The sequence below is a fragment of the Oncorhynchus nerka genome, linkage group LG15 (assembly GCF_034236695.1).
Source record: "Oncorhynchus nerka isolate Pitt River linkage group LG15, Oner_Uvic_2.0, whole genome shotgun sequence".
Lineage (NCBI taxonomy): Eukaryota > Metazoa > Chordata > Actinopteri > Salmoniformes > Salmonidae > Oncorhynchus > Oncorhynchus nerka.
Genome location: NC_088410.1, coordinates 72976092 through 72998398, shown reverse-complemented (window position 1 = coordinate 72998398; position 22307 = coordinate 72976092). Strand labels below are relative to the sequence as shown.

Below are 22307 nucleotides of genomic sequence, written 5' to 3'. Positions count from 1 at the left end.
TTGAAATTAATGTTGTCCTCCACTGGTTAAGGACCACAGCACTATATCTCCAAGGAGATGAAAAAGAGAAATGTGCAGGATTGGCGAATCATAAAATATATCTGTGAACAATGTCAGAATTTGTTTACTGGGTTTTGATTTAGTCCTACAGCACTGGGTAACCCTGGCAGGGTGATTAGCTCTCCACAGAGGCATTAAAACTTCTTCTGGAGTCAACAAAAGTATTGTATCCTCTAATATTTAGAATCATAGCATGGTCATGTTACAAACACAGACACACTTTCATTCAGTACTTCATGTAAATATATAGTTACTTGTTGCATTTCCTTGGAGACAACTCTCCTTGTCAACCAGTTTCTTAATCATAAATCTAAACTGCCCACTCCTACCACTCAATCTTCATCCAGAAAGGTTGCTTCTTTTGTTACCTCACGTAACCTAATTTAATTTAATGCTCAAACCTCTAAGTGTTTTTGAACTGAGTCCCTGATTGTGCTGGTTTAGTAATTATTTATTTTTAAATCAAATCAAATGTATTTATATAGCTCTTCTTCCATCAGCTAATATCTAAAAGTTCTGTACAGAAACCCAGCCTAAAACCCCAAACAGCAAGCAATGCAGGTGTAAGAAGCACGGTGGCTAGGAAAAACTCCATAGAAAGGCCAAAACCTAGGAAGAAACATAGAGAGGAACAAGGCTCTGAGGGGTGACCAGTCCTCTTCTGGCTGTGCAGGGTGGAGATTATAACAGAACATGGCCAAGATTTTCAAATGTTCATAAATGACCAGCATGGTCAAATAATAATAATCACTGTAGTTGTCGAGGGTACAACAGGTCAGCACCTCAGGAGTAAATGTCAGTTGGCTTTTCATTGCCGATCATTGAGAGTATCTCTATCGCTCCTGCTGTCTCTAGAGAGTTGAAAACAGCAGGTCTGGGACAGGTAGCACGTCCGGTGAACAGGTCAGGGTTTCATTGCCGCAGGCAGAACAGTTGAGATGGGACAACATAATCCTCTTGTCTAATTTCACACAGCCTAACAGTTAAACAAATCAAAATTCAAAGGTTAAAACATGCTACTAAATGATTTTGAAACGTCAAAATGATCGAGGTTTTAGGGGTTCTGTTAGGCCATATCAAAATGCATTAAGAGTATATAGTGAAAGATTTAGTCAATTAAGCTCTTTTTCTAATTACCAAGAGTCAGATGAACTCATAGACATAATTTGTATGTCTCTTTGTGCAGTTTGAAGGAAATTTTATGAAGGTAATTTAGCCTGCCATTGCTAACTAGCATTAGCGTAATGACTGAAAGTCTACCCGAACAGCTAGCAAGCCTTAACGTACCACTCTCTGTGAATCATCCAATAGTCTTCCATAATAATTGGCATATTTGCCAGAGAGCTTCTAACACGTCAGCTACAAAGGAGAGCAGAAAGGTAAAACAATTATGGAATTAAAAGTTAAAGGACAAAGATAGGCTACAACAACCAAGAGGCAACAGGTAGGCTGCTACTTTATATTCTGAATGAAGTTGTTGTTGTTTGTAACTGTGTAGGACAAGAAAGCGCATAGAGTCTCAATTAGCCTAGCTAGCTATGTAGCTTCTCTCAGTTTGATGCAGTCAAGACAGGTACTACCTAATCATATTGGATGAAAAATAATCTAGTTTTGGCAGCTATTATTCTACTATAGCGTGAGTCGGCACGGTTGGTTGCTATCTCTCGTCTCTCCCTCCTCCTTGTTCCCCATTCTGTCTCACTTGCTCACACTCACCGAAGCCTACACACACAGCACGGTCCCTGCTAGAGCGTCACCTCTCTGTACCTCCAGTCCCTCACGCTTTATCAGCTCCGGTTAATAAAGTAGCTTATAGAATTGACTTTTCTGCTGCTTCCCTTACTCGGCTCAGATCGTGTCTAGTTGTCCTCGCATCCATTAGGAAAGATTATCTATATTTAAAAAATGTATTCATGCACATCGGGTCTGGATGGGAAAGCCCCAGGTCTATTTCTAGAAAGCCTCTAGTGTGAGGCGGCTAGATGTACAAGTATAAATCCTGGACAGGACACTAGTCTATCGCAGGGCCATCACCACAATCTGTCTCCTTATGTAACATGTACCCTCTATATTACCTTCTATATGTATTTAGACAGAAGATTACAGTCTGACCAAATCCACTCGTAGAATCATCAGTGATTTGATGAGTCATAAAACTCCTGACCAGATCCACTGACACCCATCTTTGAAACCAAATGACTACCCCACTGCATGAGTTGATTCTCTACATGACCAGAGCTACTCAGGGAGTCTAATGGAAAGACTACAGGCATACATATATTTGGAGAGATGGTCTTTCAGATCTATCTCATTTCCTCCTTCAAGGTTGGGAGAGAAGTCCAGCAGAGCAGGACTGTAATGACTTAAAACCAGCTGTGGGATCATTATAGCAGAGTGTCAGGCAGGCCATGGAACGCACTCATGGGGCTTTATATAGGTGGTCAGTCAGTACCTGAGAGACGGAAATCATGTTCACCTTGTATTCACCTCTCACTGGGTTCATAATTAAATGATTAATGGCCCAGTGGGGACGAACAGCGAGTGGTGCCACTCAAGCAGTGTTCGTAGGCTCATAGGCCAGAAGACAGAGAAGCATGTGGCTTCAGCTATCTCTACTACCTTGTCTGCTATCTCAAAAAGTTTAGGGAATAGCAGGGTGTCTAATGGAAATTCCTGGTACAATCATTACTAATTAGTCACTTTGTGATAAGATTAATGATCCAAACTCGGTCTACCCGTATGTCCATGTATGATTTTTTTTTAAAATAGTCCCTATAATGACCACATTGCCTGGTGTATTTATATAAATTATGATTCACAAGTCAAACTCTTCCATAGAAAATAATCTCTTCAATCATCCCCTTCTACAACTACACAGAACAAAAATATAAACATGTAAAGTGTTTGTCCCATGTTCTATGAGCTGAAATAAAACATCCCAGAAATTTTCCATATGCACAAAAAGCTTATTTCTCTCAAATGTTGTGCAAAAATGTGTTTAAATCCCTGTAAGTGAGCATTTCTCCTTCATCAAGATAATCCATCCACCTAACAGGTGTGACTTATCAAGAAGCTGATTGAACAGCATGATCATTACACAGGTGCACCTTGTGCTGGGGACAATAAAAGGACACTCTAAAATGTGCAGTTGTGTCACACAACACAATGCCATAGATGTCTCAAGTTTTGAAGGAGCGTGCAATTGGCATGCTGACAGCAGGAATGTCCACCAGAGCTGTTGCCAGATATTTTTATGTTAATTTCTCTACCATAAGCCACCTCCAACGTCGCTTTAGAGAATTTGGCAGTACGTCCAACCGTCCTCACAACCGCATACCACGTGTAACCATGCCAGCCCAGGACCTCCACATCCAGCTTCTTCGTCTGAGACCAGCCACCCGGACAGCTGATGAAACTGTGGGTTTGCACAACCGAAGAATTTCTGCACAAACTATCTCAGGGAAGCTCATCTGCATGCTCATCATCCTCACCAGGGTCTTGACCTGACTGCAGTTCGGCGTCGTAACTGACTTCAGTAGGCAAATACTCACCTTCGATGGCCACTTGCACACTGGAGAAGTGTGCTCTTCATGGATGAATCCCCGTTTCAACTGTACCTGGCAAATGGCAGACAGCGTGTATGGCATCGTGTGGGCGAGCAATGTGCTGATGTCAATGTTGTGAACCGAGTGCCCCATGGTGGAAGTGGGGTTATGGTATGGGCAGGCATAAGCTACGGACAACGAACACAATTGCATTTTATCGATGGCAATATGCACAGAGATAACATGATGAGACACTGAGGGCCATTGTCGTGCCACTCATCACCTCATGTTTCCGCATGATAATTGCCTGCATACTCACCAGACATGTTAATAAATGCTCTGGATGGACGTGAACGACAGCGTGTTTCATTTCCCGACAATATCTAGCAACTTCACACAGCCAGTGAAGAGGAGTGGGACAACATTCCACAGGCCACAATCAACAGCCTGATAAATTCTATGTGAAGGAGATGTGTCACGCTGCATGAGGCAAATGGTGGTCATACCAGATACTGACTGGTTTTCTGATCCACGCCCCTGCCTTTTTTAAAGGTATGTGGACAACAGATGCATATCTGTATTCCCAGTCATGTTAAATCCATAGATTAGGGCCTAATAAATTCATTTCAACTAACTGATTTCCTTATATGAACTGTAACTCGGTAAAATCTTTGAAATTGTTGGCATGTTGCGTTAACATTTTTGTTGAGTGTACTTTACCTCCTATCTTTTCAACAATACCTTTCAGAAAACAACGAACAATTATGTACAAGTCTTTATACCACAAAATACAGCAGTGGGCTAGTTGTAGAAGGGGATGATTGAAGAGATTATTTATACATGCAGTGGGCTAGTTGTAGAAGGGGATGATTGAAGAGATTATTTATACATGCAGTGGGCTAGTTGTAGAAGGGGATGATTGAAGAGATTATTTATACATGCAGTGGGCTAGTTGTAGAAGGGGATGATTGAAGAGATTATTTATACATGCAGTGGGCTAGTTGTAGAAGGGGATGATTGAAGAGATTATTTATACATGCAGTGGGCTAGTTGTAGAAGGGGATGATTGAAGAGATTATTTATACATGCAGTGGGCTAGTTGTAGAAGGGGATGATTGAAGAGATTATTTATACATGCACTGGGCTAGTTGTAGAAGGGGATGATTGAAGAGATTATTTATACATGCAGTGGGCTAGTTGTAGAAGGGATTGAAGATGAGTGGGCTGAATGATTGAAGATTATTTATACATGCAGTGGGCTAGTTGTAGAAGGGGATGATTGAAGAGATTATTTATACATGCAGTGGGCTAGTTGTAGAAGGGGATGATTGAAGAGATTATTTATACATGCAGTGGGCTAGTTGTAGAAGGGGATGATTGAAGAGATTATTTATACATGCAGTGGGCTAGTTGTAGAAGGGGATGATTGAAGAGATTATTTATACATGCAGTGGGCTAGTTTTTTGTAGAAGGGGATGATTGAAGAGATTATTTATACATGCACTGGGCTAGTTGTAGAAGGGGATGATTGAAGATATTATTTATACATGCAGTGGGCTAGTTGTAGAAGGGGATGATTGAAGAGATTATTTATACATGCAGTGGGCTAGTTGTAGAAGGGGATGATTGAAGAGATTATTTATACATGCAGTGGGCTAGTTGTAGAAGGGGATGATTGAAGAGATTATTTATACATGCAGTGGGCAGAAGGGGATGATTGAAGCTAGTTGTAGAAGGGGATGATTGAAGAGATTATTTATACATGCAGTGGGCTAGTTGTAGAAGGGGATGATTGAAGAGATTATTTATACATGCAGTGGGCTAGTTGTAGAAGGGGATGATTGAAGATTTATACATGCAGATTGTAGAAGGGGATTTGATACATGCAGTGGGCTAGTTGTAGAAGGGGATGATTGAAGAGATTATTTATACATGCAGTGGGCTAGTTGTAGAAGGGGATGATTGAAGAGATTATTTATACATGCAGTGGGCTAGTTGTAGAAGGGGATGATTGAATAGATTATTTATACATGCAGTGGGCTAGTTGTAGAAGGGGATGATTGAAGAGATTATTTATACATGCAGTGGGCTAGTTGTAGAAGGGGATGATTGAAGAGATTATTTATACATGCAGTGGGCTAGTTGTAGAAGGGGATGATTGAAGAGATTATTTATACATGCAGTGGGCTAGTTGTAGAAGGGGATGATTGAATAGATTATTTATACATGCAGTGGGCTAGTTGTAGAAGGGGATGATTGAAGAGATTATTTATACATGCAGTGGGCTAGTTGTAGAAGGGGATGATTGAAGAGATTATTTATACATGCAGTGGGCTACACATGACTGGAACCTTTCATGTGTACATTAATATTGTTAACAGCATGAGTTGTCCTATATACTGCACTGTATATGCACTGAACAGCATGTTCAAGTGCATAAATGTGTGACTCACCGAAGGGGCAGGTTTGCCTCCCTTTGCAGTGCACAGTAGAGTGAAGTTCTGGGCCTGGTACCGGCTGAATGGAGCTGGACAGTTCTCTGCCGTAACTGAGATGTTGTTTGGAGGAGCTTTGGAAAGAGAAAGGGACAGGTTAGGCAACAACACATGGCAGCTAAAAATGTACGAAAAATGACTAATTATACTACTATTATAAACGTTTAACTCATTATCCTTGACACTGTGTGCTCAGGATTGTTTGTGTCATAAAGCAGGGCTGTTGGCCAGGGCCCTATGCTGTGTTCAGGATCCCTTGGGTTTCATGCCAGTCTAATGGGGCTGGTTAAAGATATGGAGCAGAGCTCATGCACATCATACAGTATTAGCAGCCCATTGCCTGGCTCTCTCAAGGGAAACCTGCAAGCATGTCACAGAAATAGGAAAACATGTGAGCACCACTTTACAGCAGAGAAGAGCAATGGGAGATAAGCTGAGTGAACAGGAAATAAAGCCCCTTCACATAAATTCAGATGCTTAACATGCAATCCATGTTTCACTACACTAGTGCTGGTCTTTTGAAAGCAAATTCCTCAAATAGCGGTCCCTCACTGAATGTGTAGATCAATAATAAACCCATCAAGGGAGATATAGGAGTGGATGACCAGGAGTGTGAAAAGTGGGGAGTTGAATAAATGGATGAACAATATGAAAATGCAGATGGCGGTCACAGTGACAACATCAGTTGAGGAGGATGAAAGATAGAAAAAAGTGTTGACATCTAAATTTCCTTGCTACTCTGATTGTTTCAGACTTTCCCAGTTGCTGCATCCTCAAGGCTGGCATTAGATATTCTGCCTGCTATATTATCACATGAAACATTTCCTGTGACTTTGCCTTCACACCCGGCATAGAGGAAGCAGAATATGTCTGGTCCGTTTGGCTTCTCTGAGCATTTATAGGAAAGAAAAACAGTGTGTGAAACCAGGAGAAGGGGTTAAAAGAGAGCCCAGTGGGAGTTCCACCATGAATCTCTCAATTGATAAGACACGCTTAAAAAGATCCTACATCAGCGATACTGGCCTGGGAATAGAGCCGTTTCATGTGTAACTTTTATATCTAAATCTATTTGGGGGGTTTCAAGCAGACATGCCAAAGCGATTAATTGATTAAAACGAAGGGGGGAAAATGTCTGATGGCCTGAGCGCCTTCTTGTTTCCACACCTCTTAATTGCTTATTGATGGGGGACGTATGGCTGTAAATTAACCTTAGAACACTCCATTAGCTGTCTAACAGAGGTCTGTCTGAAACGGGTATGATTAGCTCTCAGAGGCATCACAGGCCCAGACAGCTAGAGCTCAGAGCCTTACGTTAAATGTACAGCAGCGAAACTGTTATCCACTGCCAGAGCACCATTGACTTCACCAAAGCAAAAGGCTGCATTGCATTACAGAAGGATATTTGAGAAAAACTGGTCATTAACATGCTTTGTTCAATGAGATGCAAAGCTACAAGTCTACTTGGCAAGTCTCTGCCTCTGACAACTTTTTAAATTGAGAGCAGGAAGTTTATTAGATGTTAGATGTGATATTGGCCTTACATACTCCATTTCATTACATTCTTGCACCATTTGTGGAACATTATGGATTCACACTTTGTATCATGAATTTTCATCATTTCACCAACTCATCAGTTCTGACGTCAGTTCTGATTGTTAACCTCTTTCTGCATTTCACAATTCCTAAGTACACCTTCTGTTTTCAGAATGAAACTGGGATTCTCTACTGCATGGTAGAATATTTACTTCAAAATCCATAGCAGCTAAGTTTCCTAGGCACACGTAAACATTGATTAACTGATTTCATACAAAAAAACGACATCCCTGTGTTGTGTAAGAAATTGTGTAAGAAAATTGCGTTGTGTAAGAAAAATCCTTTACACTTTGAAGAGGATGTCAATGTCTTTGACAGCTTCTTCTCTGTAAATCATCATATTCTATTGCTATGCAGTGACTCGAGCTGCTTTACTTTGTATCTGTGCATCCTGACTGCTACAGCCTCCGTAGCCAACTCTATCACTGCATTACATACAAAGGCAAAGCCGGGAAGGACATATTTGAGACTACGTTTGAGAGGAGGCCTGGGAGGAGAATCAAAGGACGGAGGCTCTCAAGTCCAGGATATTCATCTTATCAAACACTACATTTGAAAGTGTTTGTATGGTAAAACTCTGCTCTGCATTCAATTGCTCCGCCAAGGCCAGCCTTCAAAGATGCAGCCCTTTCTCCTACATCTATACACTAAAGAAATCTAAAATTAAAGTGGAAACCATTTATTTTCCTTTCTCAGTCAGCTCAACTACAGAACAGTTCATACCACTAACAGTCCAAGCCCCCCTCTCCCTCCTCCCTCTTGCTCTACACCCTCAAGCACCATTACCCTGCTCTCTTTTTAAAAAATAACAGCAAAGTGGATTGGAGTGTGTAGAGCAGAACCACATTTAACAGAGCTCACTGGGGACTGGGGCCTGATAATTAAGGGAATTAGTGCTCTGGAGACAGTTGTGTGAACAAGGCAGCATCCCAACATCTCCTTTTAGTCAGCGCACAGGTCTCAAGTTCACATCTCCAGGGTTTGGGGGAGAAAGGACAAAAGGAGAAGGTCCCTAGGTCATTCTTGGCTCCTTTTCACTGAAAGTAATTTTGTAATAACTATTTAATGGAATTGTACTTTTTAGTCATGTGCTCAAGAGTAATCAGTCCAAATAATCAGTCCCAGAGTAATCAGTCCAAATGTCTGCATGACCTTTCATTTGTTTCGGTCTGCCAAGAGATTGTTGGAGGCATTGTCCTACGTGGCTTGATCAAAATCATATTCAGATTACCTTCTTGACAAATCAACCTCAACAGCTCTCTGTCATTGATGGTGATGATCTACTTGTCAGAGTATAGGGCGTTCTGACTCCAAGTAGCAGCCTGAATATTGTATCATTATGTGATTAAACATGATCTATTATTGACACTGAATTTCGAGTAGATCATCATTTTGTCTCCACATTCCATAGCATGTCCCAAGTTTCCATATAATCTAATTTAAGTAACATACCCCTGTAAGTGGCAATTGATGCTAAAATGCAACCCTTGCGTAAAGCTATTATTGCAGACTTAGAAACGTTTTTCTTTTAATTCCTCTGAATATTTAATATGGATACATGCACATTACTCATACCTGCTAATAAATCATGCATGTATGTCACAGAGAGATTTGCAGGTGATTTGAGAGATCTAGGTGAACCCTAAATGGAGGGGAAGCGCTTCATTCCCCCGTGCCACAGACCATGCTTCTACTGCTGGTCTACAGAACAGACTGCAATAGGAACATTGAGCTGTGCTTGCAGGTTTAAATATAACACCACCATGAAAAGGAACAGAGGGAGGAGTGAGACATACAAAGACAATGTACAATGTTAATTTGATGATGAACTTTCAGTGGAAACAACCCACCGGAATGAAAACACTTTCGACCCCAAAAGAGAGGCTGCATCCATTATTAATTTAGCAAACTGACACAACGTAATACTTGCATCTGGTGTCAGACCTTCCTCTGACACAAAAACGAGGTAAGGCATACAGAAAAAATAAACATCTCTATACTTTCACGCAGATTCAGAGATAACATTCTTAACACTTTGAGTCAAAGGGAAGGCAAAAATACTCATATTCCATTCCATATACATGTTCCAATGTGTCTCTAAAGAAATACATTTATTCTCACAGCATCGTGTGTGGGGGAGACGCTTAGATGGTGAGAGCATCACTATAGCAGACAATGAAGCATAGACAGGAGTTCATGTTACAGGTAATTGGCTATTGTAACCGATCAACAAACAGCAAAAGCTATTTTCTAATAACTGACACTAGTTCTTTACATGGCACCTACTATTCACTTAAGATCTAAGAAAACTCATATACTGTAGTCCGCCTCCACACCGACAGTCACTCTCTCAATGCGAAAGCACAATGTAGCCTAGATAGAGTGGGGCTAAGTGAGTCAATGACAGGAGACGACTTTGCCAAACTGCTTGCTTACAGAAGTTTGAGAAGTCGCCCACTTGGAAGGGATACGATTGAAGGCAGAAGATGGAAGGCAGCCTAAAAAACAATCAAAGCCAAGTCCTCTCTAGGGGGTAAGAGACACGTTGAAATAAGTGCTGGCGAGAAGCTCCAAGACCTAAGACTGCTCCTTTGAAAGCAGTACCAGGAGATAAAAGACACTGAAATGCTTTTTAATCACTTTTCCATTGTGCTTTCAGCATTTACATTTACCCCCCATCCCTTTCATTTTCATTCATCATTACTGGGCTGTCAGCTCTTATCGCGTTGTCCCACCGCTAACCAAACAGGAACAAGGAGCAGGAGGAAGGGGATGAGGGACTCCTTCAACTCTGGTGACTGTCAGGAAGAGGAAGAGGATGACACACAGACAAAAGCTTGTGTCACTTTGAACAAGTTCCTCAGTTAGAAAGTCCATTAATCAAACCAAACGCTGCTGAAAATGCAGCATGCACACATACATAGTAGCTTGTGAGTGCATGTGTGCATATGGTTTCATAGATATTCATTGCTGTCAGCCCAGTCCTACCTGCTGTCTGCAGTTTTTGGACGTATCGTGGTGGCGATGTCTCTGTCGGAGAAAGAAAGCTCTATAGACTTATTATAATTTTTTTTATCCGTTGTTTCTTAAATATGCCACCTTGGACTGATTAGTCTTAGCCCTTCAGAGCAAAACTTTCCAAAGTTTCCCCCCAAAAATGTGCAGAAACTTTTACAAAGGAAGGCTTTCTTTCACTAGGGAGCGATTTGCGCATTTAAGCTCAATTGAGAGATGCTCTGTTTTCTCCCTCTGGTCCCATACGATAGGCAATAAGATATGTCATGGCTGTGTATAGCTTTACTGTCACTCCACTCTCCCGTGCCTGCAGCTCTCCGAGGGTAAAAACCAGCCATGGACTTAGAGCCCTGTGCATATAATGAGGACATGGGGGACATAAGAGAGGATTTCTCTAGCACGGCTCTAAGGCTGGGTTCAGAAGGGACAAAAGGGAAAGGTTTTTTGGTGTAAAGCGTAGAGTGGCAGATGGGCCCCCACTACCCGTTACAGTGTCAGTAATGCTTTGACTGGCACCCTCATCCCTAAAGTCTCTTTTCCTTTTCGGGTGGGGAGGGTTGGAGGAAGCTATGCAATCTGCTTTGACTTGGCCCCCATTTACCCCTGGCCCAGTCCCCTTCTCTTGTGGGTAATTTACAGGGTCCAGGCCTGCCGGCTCCTTTAGGGCTCCCTGGTGCCTGGTGTGTCACAGACAAATTGGTTGATCAGTGTGATTGTAATGCCTGGTTCAGATGCTTTCTTTATGACACCTAATTTACCGACCAAGCAGGGAAAAATGGGGCCATAAAGTTATACGAGGCCAAAGAGATTCAGACGAGGCAGTGGAGTATCCATCATTTAATTCTCCACCATTGGCCCCTGACCATATGAGCAATCCCTAAAGAAGTATTTGAAAGAGTCTACATCAAATGCCCTCAGCTAGACAGCCACAAGCTCCCCAACTGTCGGCAAGTAGTATACACAGCCTTCGAGGACAGACAGGCCGAGGAATTCATATTTCAAACTGACAATGCCTGGGGGTTTGATGGGGAACAGACATGAACTCATAACAATGACAGATGGATGACCATGCAACCAACCATTTGGCACACCACATCATTTCAACATCGAAATTGGGTAATAAGTTGATCAATGAGATTTCAACCTTTATTCACCTATTCAAAAAGTCAGCCAGAGGTTTGTTGAATTCCCAATGTGTTATTACCATTTGAAAGCACAACAAAGTTCAAATGGGAATACAATGTCAGATATTTTGTATTTATACCACAACTTCTTCGGGGTAGCCCCCCTTCTTCTCAATTTCCGCCTAAAGACATACCCTAATCTAACTGCCTGTAGCTCAGGCCCAGAAGCAAGGATATTCATATTCTTGGTATCATTTGAAAGGAACCACTCTGAATTTTGTGGAAATGTGAATTGAATGTAGGAGAAAATAACACAATAGATATAGGATATAGGAAATAAACACACGTTTTCGTTTTTTATTGTTGCTGCATCATCTTTCAAATGACTAAGAACAGCCAAACATACAGATAGTATGCTGAGGATGAAGAACATAAGATGCCAACAATAGCTGAGCAAAGTTTTAGACAGATAACTTCAAAAATGAGCAAGCTACATGACATTGATCATGAAGTCACACAGGTGTCCCACACAAATGTACCCAAGTGGCCGAATTGGTACAGTGATACATTTTGAAGGAAAGAATTATATACAAAATACATAAATAATATTCTAACACACACCCCAAAAATATATATAAAACATATTAAAAAAATAAAATAACAAGGGTAACTATTTACACATTTTCTATTTACAATATTGTGAAGACCCTCAGTCCTCTACACAATATTGTGCTGCTGTTGCCATGGCCCATAGCAGTCTCTTTCTGCTGTAAAGCAGAGGCTTGCAGAGATGAATCTGGGAAGGTGAACACCACTGGTTGGAGCAGAAGGGACAGAGGTAGAGGGGACAGAGGGTTCTACAGTGGACTTGCTGTAGCTAGCAAGCTCCTGGATGAGCAGCTCCCTGAAGGCTAGCTGTGAGATGGTGGGCTGTCGACAGCTCTTGGCCATTTCCTTCTGGATGATGAAGGCATTCACCACAGCAATGTCAATGAAATGATAGACAAATGTATTGTACCATTTCGTGGTCTTGTGGAGAACATTGTAGTATCCTATCAATTTCTTCGATAATTTGGATAACATCTGTATATCTAGACTTTGTTTTCGCTTTTCCTGATTTATTCGCCATAATTTAAATATATAGAATTTCTGAAAATGCTCTTCACTATGTACTGCTATACGTAACACTCGTGGCTCCGTCAAGTATGATTATCAATGGGGAATGAACCTCCTTTACGCCAGAGTTTACGACAAAGGCTGGTCTTCGAACGTATAACCATTACATATTGCCATTTACCTCAGCTCATTGGCTATCTTCCAAGCTATATTTCAAGATGATCAGTGGTCATTGGGCCAAAATACAGTCAATCAACGATAGACCGCTCCTACCATTGGTGAGCAATGAGGTCATTGATTGGTGTCTTCAAATCGGTTTGTTTCGGGCAATACGTCCCAGGAAAAGAGCCACCAAGTGTGATTGTGTTACTACCAAACAGAGGATTGCAATGAAACCAACCATGACTGGATAAATGTGTGTTTAGTGTGTGTATTTACCATGAATGTTTCATCCAAAGTTGAATGAGACGGAAATCACGACGCAAGCGTTTTACAAATGTTTCATGTTAGGCTATAAAAATGGATTTTATCAAACAAAACTAACATTCACTGTGGAGCTAGGACAATTGGCATTGCCAACGAGGAATATTTTCAAAGGTAAGAGATTTATTTTATTGTTATTTCTGACTTTTGTGACGCTAATGCTTGGTTGGAAAATGCTAGTAATACTTTTGTTAGCTGGGTGCTCTCCTCAGACAATCGCATGGTTTGCTTTTGACGTAAAGCCTTCTTGAAATCTGACACAGTGGCTGGATTAATAAAATGTTAAGCTTTGAAATGATGTAAAACACATGTATTTACAAGAAATTTTAATATTACAAATGGTGTATTTAGAATTTTAGCGCTCTGCAATTTCACTTGCTGTTGGCCAGGTGGGACGCTACCGTCCCCCTGGTGCCAGAGAGGTGTTATCACTGTGCTTCATCCAATAGCACAACCAAATGACCAGGATTGTAGTTGAGATTATTGTGTAAATACATAGTGCAAGTGAGCAATGCTGTTCGAGATTCTGCACAGATTATTATAAGAACTTGTGAAGATTTTTGTGAAGCTCTCCACCGACCTGTGATATTTGCATGCTATCTTGAACATGCACTCTTTCTATGATGACATTAGAATACGTGTATAGTCACTGTAGGCTAACCTGTGGCCATGGATGTGTTACTCATTTTAAGGTTGAATAAATACTGTGACATTAGTTTGTAAAATAGTCTTAACTTTAGGCTATTTACTTTATTACAAAAGTAATATTTAATTGTGTTTGGTTATTAATGCAACCAAATACCAACATTGAAAGTATATATAGTGCTTTGATAATTTCATCTGAGCCACTGGTTTAATACTATTCTTTAACTATTATTTTTGGGTTAGTTGGATGCGTGAATCCAACATATCATATGTTAACTTGTCGACAAGTTAATAGGCTATTACTGTATTCCAAAATTAATGTTAAATTGTGTTTGGTTGTCAACACAACCAAATATCAACATTTGAAGGAAATATTGTATATTTTGTGCCCCTAACTTAGTCTGGCTTTAATTCCAGTTTGTCTACGAAGTAAAAAAAATATCTCCAGCTCAACCAATAATCAAAGTTAAAGAATAGGACTAAATCTAATCTAATCAAACATTAAATGCACTTTAAATTAAATATACTGTATTTGATTTAGTCCTATTCTTTAACTTTGTTTCTTGGTTGAGATGGAGAAGTGGATCCAACATATAATGATTGACTACATTTGAAATAAACCAAAGCTTGAAATCCTAGGCCTATTTGTACTGTCCATTTTTAGTTTAATCCTGGAATGAATTGAAACAATAGCTCTAGATGACTTTGCAAATGCTATATTTATTTCAATCTCTTCATTCAAAGACTCAATCATGGACACTCTTACTGACAGTTGTGGCTCTTTTGTGTGATGTATTGTTGTCTCTATCTTCTTGCCCTTTGTAATGTTGTCTGTGCCCAATAATGTTTGTACCATATTTTGTGCTGCTACCATGTTGTTGCTATGTTGTGTTGCTACCATGCTGTGTTGTTAAGTGTTGCTGCCTTGCTATGTTGTTGTCTTAGGTCTCTCTTTTATGTAATGTTGTGTTGTCTCTCTTGTTGTGATGTGTGCTTTGTCCTATATTTATATTGTATTTATTTAAAAAATGTAATACCAGGCCCCCGCCCTCGGAGGAGGCCTTTTGCCTTTTGGTAGGCCGTCATTGTAAATAAGAATTTGTTCTTAACTGACTTGCCTAGTTAAATAAAGGTAAAAAATAATAACAAATATAGGCCTAAATAGTATAATTGATGACATGTGACTTATAGATTATGGTTATATTTAATTTGTTCTGTTGGAATGACTTTGATAGCAACAGTGACTATATTTATTCATTAAGAGATCTCTCAATAATCATTCTAACGATAGCACATTGGTAGTAGTCAGTGACAAATATCAAAGCTATGCTGGGCTTGGAACCCTGGATGGGAGACCAAATGAATAGCAGTTAGATCAACTCTCCAGTAGGAGGTGCTGCCCAGCCTTGTTTTTTTCTGGTAGCGGATATAACGTTAAAGATCTGACTTTGTTTCAAAGGTAAAAATTGAACATATTTTATACAAGGTTTGTCTATGTTGAAAATCAGTTGCAATTACGACACCTTCCACCCTCAAAACAACAGTTTATGTTCATTACTTTTCCACGTAGATTCCATGTCACAATACGACGACAAATTACATTGAAACAACGTTGATTCAACCAGTTTGTTCTCAGTGGGAAGAGTTATTTTCAAAACTAGGAATATTGTACCCCAAGAACCTGTTTAAAAAAACATAGTATGAAAATCTTTGGTAGTTTAGTAAGTGAAATAGGGAGATGGTAATGTTAAAAAGCTTTTTGAGTGGATGTCTGTGTAACTGCCTCAACAGTATTGTGGACCACAAACGTTGTTTCCCCTCTGTAAGCCAATAATTAATTTAATGATAATGGAAAAGTGGCTTAAGATTTCCCATTTTTGTTTGTGGGCATGTGTGTGAGTGTGTGTGCGTGTGCATGTATGTGTGTGTGTAAAGCATATAAAGGGGCGAAGTCCCCGTAGGTGATGTTGGCAACACTGATTGGAAACTCTGCCAATTCTACCTCTCACTGGTTGCCCACAATAACCAAAGAGCTGTGTGAAACAACCTCAAAGACCAGTGAAATAAATGGCATATAAAATATTTACACTTTAGAATTCACTAATATAGTTAGACCTTCTAAGCTAGGCCTTTGCTTGTTTTTTCCTCTGACTTAACCTATTCCTTTCATAGAGAGTTGAGAGATGCGAATAAAGAAATGTTTCCTATATACTGTACAGCCTCCATACAGTAGCCTACTGTATACTTAACTTCTAGCGACTGCTTCCTCTTACAGTATCTCTCTTTTAAAACTTGTTATGGCTGCAATCCCGATATCGGGATAAGTGTCATCAACAACCGCTGACTAGCATAGCGCTACATTCAATAAATATTACTACAAATATTTATATTCATGAAATCACAAGTGCAATATAGGAAAACACAGCTTAGCCTTTTGTTAATCCACCGGTCATGTCAGATTTTGAAATGATGCTTTTCAGCGAAAGCAATCCAAGCGTTTGTGTAAATTTATCGATTGCACTACAAAACATTAAGTACACTTAGCATCAGGCAGCTTGGTCACGAAAATCAGAAAAGCAATCAAATTAATAGTTTACCTTTGATGATCTTCGGATGTTTTCACTCACGAGACTCCCAGTTACACAACAAATGTTCCGTTTGTTCCATAAAGATTATTTTTATATCCAAAATACCTGTTTGTTTGTCGCGTTATGTTCAGAAATCCACAGGAAAGAGTGGTCATGACAATGCAGACAAAAATTCCAAATAACTTCCATGTCCACAGAAACATGTCAAACGTTTTTTATAATCAATCCTCAGGTTGTTTTTAAAATATATAATCGATAATATATCAACCGCAAATGTTTTTCACAGTAAGAGAGGGGAAAACAATGGCTGTCTCATTTTTCAAAATAAAAGCCTGAAACTATGTCTGAAAACTGTTGACACCTTGAGGAAGCGATAGGAAAAGGAATCTGGTTCATATCCCTTTAAATCCAGCAAAGGGAGGCTATGGAACATGGAGTTTTCAAAATAGAAGCCACTTCCTGTTTTGATTTTCCTCAGGGTTTCGCCTGCAATATCAGTTCTGTTATACTCACAGACAATATTTGGATAGTTTTGGAAACTTTAGAGTGTTTTCTATCCAATACTAATAATAATATGCATATATTAGCAACTGAGACTGAGGAGCTGGCCGTTTACAATGGGCACCTTTTCATCCAAGCTACTCAATACTGCCCATGCAGCCATAAAAAGTAAAAATTACACTATGTTTTCTCATTGATTATATTATGGAATAATGGATGCACTGAAGCCAAAAACAGACAGTGTTCATATTTTCATACATATTTTAATAAAATCCATAGGAATACCTGCAATGGAGAGATATACATTTATCAAATCGATTAATAGCCTAAGATACAGATGTAGGATCCTAATTTTATCCAGTTTGCTACAGCAAGAAAATAATCCTGCAACAACAGCAATTATGAATTATGATGTGGATTATAATTCATGGACATTTTTGTAAGGGTTGATACACTTTTCATTAGGGGAAATCCAGTCGGAATGTCAAATTGGAAATTTTGCAGCAATATTCTCAGCAACAAAATAGTGATCAAATTAAGATCCTACATCTGTATGCATCGGCAATCTGTCAAATAAACCACAGCAATGTGAAGAGAGTGTGCCTATCTGTCTGAATACAACTGTTCACTTTAGTTCCAGCACTCCCCCTCTTGCATAACATCACTGACTGTTCAGCCTGGAAGCTACCTTCTTTTTGTAATCAGGATATGAAATGGAAATTATTATTATAATAACAATAATTATAATAATTATTGTAGTTATTAATTTTTAAAAAGAGTTCAGCTTTACTCTTTCTCAATTCCCGAATGGCTACATTTATTTATTTGCCAAAAATACCTATTCCACCCTGAGAAGCTCTATATCTGGTTAGATCTGCATGTTTCTGGGTTAAGTCGGGGGCAATGTTGCCTACATCTAGTGTAGGGAGGGATGGGGGTTACAACATAAAATGTGCATGGGAATTAATTCATAAGCATGGAAATCCATTCATGAATTCTTCATGGGGATATTTTCCATCTGTATCCAGAGTATTTCACAAGGATGCTGTAGTGGTATTGGGATGCAAATAGCACATTGTGTTGGGGCCTGAGAGAGGTTCTGTTTATTTAGGCCTACTAACTGAAATTCTGGACCTCTTAGAAAAACAGGAAACAAGGAAAGAACAAATAATTATTCCCAAGTATCTTTGTTGCTGATATGTTTTAGAAGAAGCCAACACAGGGGAATTAATGAAAGGAAACAAATGAAGGGATTTTGTCATCATCAACCCCTTCTCAATCAAAAACATTTCCATTTTCCACTTGAGATGTTTCACTCTCAGCAGATTGCCAAACATCCTAAATTGAATCTGTAACGTTTGCCTCTGGACATGAGACACTTTGTTTCAAGGGTGCCTTTCATTGCTCAACTACTTCAGAATTTAATCTCCCAAGTGAGCCTTTTATTGTGATAAACCCAGTGGCTATGGTAGTATTGGCAATGCTATAATAGTAAAAAAGCAATAGAGACGAAAAGCAATGAGATGTTGAGCAGGTAAAAATGTGTTGTGAATGAAATCACAGGAAAATCTCACTAAAGTACATTCCTATGTGATTTGTGCATTTGTGTGTGTGCCTGTGTATAAAGTATGAGACATGATAAAGGCTCTTTGATGTATTCTGAGACAGAGCAAAAGCTTCATTACATGAGTCTCTGCTTATATTATGAGCCACAGCATGTCCTGTTCTTGTAGGCAATACTGACATCCTTTGAATAATAAAACATCAGTGTAATATCAGGAACAGGGGTCATCAGCACATTCTCTGTGCGATTACCACTTTATATCCACACCCCACCCTCAGTTGGTGCCAAATATATATATTTTTAAATCACATAGGAGTTTAGTATGTAAGCTTGTCAGACAGACAAATGGATGTTTCCACACCTTACTCCCCTTTACTGCTATAGAAGACAACCTATGGCAGTAGGAGAGGACAGAACCAAACAAAAGGACATTGAAAACCATGTGCCCTTAAGCTTTCACAGAGAAAGTATTACATTAGATTGAGGCTTCAAGGCCACTTTTACTTCCTGGTGACAATAGGATGAGACTAGAAATTTCATGATGTACTGTAATGAGTATGCCTAATGCATACACTGTGTTTGATCAGAAGGTCATGAATTTGCATTGACATGACTCCATATGAACCTGTCTGTCAGTGGTTGTGGTTAAAGGCTGGCTACAGTCCCCGGTCTATCTCTGATACAACATGCCATTAGGATGCCAGATTGCTCTGATGCACCCTGGCGGCGGTAGAGTTGTTGGGGGGTTGTGTGTCCTTTAAATTTGTTAGATATTAGGTTTTGTAGTGGAATTGTTAGATATTACCTGTTAGATAATGCTGCGGACCTAGAAGAATAAGCATTTCGCTACACTCGCAATAACATCTGCTAACCATGTGTATGTGACCAATAAAATGTGATTTGATTTGATTAAATGTAGTCCTTTGTCACTCATTAGATGCTACTACTACTCTACTCTACTCACTACGGGGTCAACACAGGCCAGGCCTGACTTTCTCACGCAGTCCACTTTGTTTGTTCTTTTCAAGGGGATAATGTATCAAAGGAATAATTACCATCATCCTCTGATGCATTACAAATGGAACAAGGAAATTATACCTCTCGAGTTGACATGAGTCATCAGAAGAGAGCTTCAGAGAACGACGTGTAATTTGGGTTTGACTTTTTTTAGATAATGAGCCAGTACCCTTATGTTTGGTCACTGATATAGTCAGGTTCAATCTCTGATGATTCAGTCCAGCCTCTTAGGTCAGATCATCCCAACACAAACAGATTGTCACACAAGGCTAAAGGTGCCCTTCACATTGCTGACAATTGAATCTAAAAACATTCCTAGTTTCACGGACCACAGTGAACACCCATGCGGACAACTGTGTGGATAAGGATTCTTCATACGTCCATTTATGTCTATATAGTACGTCTTAATAAATGACACCAATACTTGGCTGACACATTAACATTGTGTCATCTGTCACTTGGCAGTAGGACTAAAGTCATGCCATTAATAATATATGGATGATTCTCAAGTGTCTGTGAAATCAAGCTAGATATAAATCTGCTACGTAATTACCTGTCAAAAGATGATGACAATAAATCATTAAGCTATGAGGAGAATTGCAGTCTGGAAATGGAATTGACTTTTTGATTTGTCATCTAAAACTTTCAAATGCATAATATTAGCTACTCTGGTTTAAAGGTTAACATTAAATACATGATAAATGGTAATCTTCACCTCTCCTTGATTTTATTGAACAGGGTCTGTCAAATTCATGATATTCTGTTTGGAGAAAGAAGAAAAACAGGACCATTTAATGGATTACTCCATGTATTTCTCTTCAGATCAGTAGAGCAGAAAGCCAGGACAGAGACAACCTCTCACGTCCTAACAGAAATAGCCTGGCTATAATTGTAAATCAGGTTGTGAGGTTTTTCTATTCAACAGTCATTCAGTCACAATAGGTTAGAACAAGTGAGAATATGCTCTCGGGCAAAGACACAGCAAGTGCCAAGTTTAAGAGTCTTCATTACATAGAACACGATATCATTTATGGAGTCGGGTTACTGTTCAGGGGCAATCTGACAAACATATTGACTTTGACACACTTGAGGCTGCAGATATTCTGCACCTACTTTCCATTATGCCGTAATCTGATTTAGGAGGTACCTTGGCTCAGTAGAAAGCTACCTTCATTTCTGCACCTCATAAACTTTTGGTATCAACATGTGGGTGAAGGTATTTCAATTCTCAAACAGAAACAGAAATCATATGTATTTTACAATGCCATAAATCGACTATAATATGGTATAATAAAATATGTAGAGATTTTCAGATTTATGGTTATGCAAGAATATTACAGAGCACATTAGTATCCCTTTGTTATTCAATATTTGGTCAAGTGTGGATTTGTGGCATGCAGACACAACTCTTTAAAACCACTATATCATGTTCTTATGGTTGGAATGTACCATACAGCACATTAATAATGCACTAACAGTAATTATCCTTCATAAGTACATGCAAATGGTTGCTCATTGACATTTCCTGCTAAGCTCACTATAAGTGACAGAGTTTGTGCAAGTTGTAGTGAGAGGCTACACATGTACGACATGAATGTGATAGATAAAAGGCCGCAGAGTTGTTCTCCCATGAGGAGTCATTACAAATCTCTCACTCCAGCACGGCTTGGCAGTTACAGTCCAGACATCTTGTACATGGCTTTTCCATTTAGGCAATTAAAAGATCTGCCGACCCACAGCCACTACTCGTAGCCTAACTTGATGCATTCCAGAGGAGAAAAGAAAGGTCCCAAATCCAGGCTGAATTTCCCTTTCTCATTTCCCCCCTTTCGCTTCCCTCACCTATTTTGTATTCAAGTTTAGATAAATGGGCATAGTGGGAAGAAATCCACTCGATACATGCTCATGGGCTGCCTTTAGTGCAGCCAACAGAGATGAATGTGGAATCTCTAAAAGCTAAGACTACCGTGAAGGGGCGCTCAGCAACGCTCCAAAATGTCTGCCACTTTTCCCTCTCAGATGGGCCATACCAAGTAACACTTACAAGCTCAGGATGTTTGACAGGGACTAGGAAGTGAACATCTGATTACAAAATCTTACCACAATAGTTAGTAATAGTTATGCCCTCAACTATGCCCCTACTATCGTATAGTTGTGCTGGCAGTGCCACGTAGACCCATCCAATGAAAACCTACCACACCACATTCTAATGCCAACACAACAATATCACATGGTTGGATTTCTCTCTGGAATCTGTCAATAACAAATTAACACATTTCCTGACAATGTACAATTTTGTAGAACTGAGCGATTAAATGTTTAAAAAAATATATTATTAAACAACTAATTGACCAACGTATTTATCAACGCACCATTTCTTCAGAGAGAAATCCTATAAAGCATGAGAGAAATCAAATCGAAAACAAACTGTGTGACGCTGTAAGGAGTTGTAGTTTTCAATAGGCAAATATTCAAACTAGTTCAGTTAAGAAAACGTGGTAATTAATTACAAGAAAGTTGGATTTCATTATTACTGAAACAGGACCCAAGTGCTAAATATA

The 22307-nt window shown here is 39.5% G+C and overlaps 1 protein-coding gene across 3 annotated transcripts in view; it reads right to left on the bottom strand.

Moving 5' to 3' along the window:
* LOC115143266 (immunoglobulin superfamily member 21-like) overlaps positions 1-22307 on the bottom strand; it is a 286018-nt gene that overhangs the window by 22866 nt on the left and 240845 nt on the right. For all 3 annotated transcript variants that reach the window (XM_029683481.2, XM_029683482.2, XM_029683483.2), the window contains exon 5: positions 6059-6174. In XM_029683481.2, coding sequence (XP_029539341.2) covers positions 6059-6174 — 116 coding nt within the window. The remainder of the gene's footprint in view (positions 1-6058; positions 6175-22307) is intronic.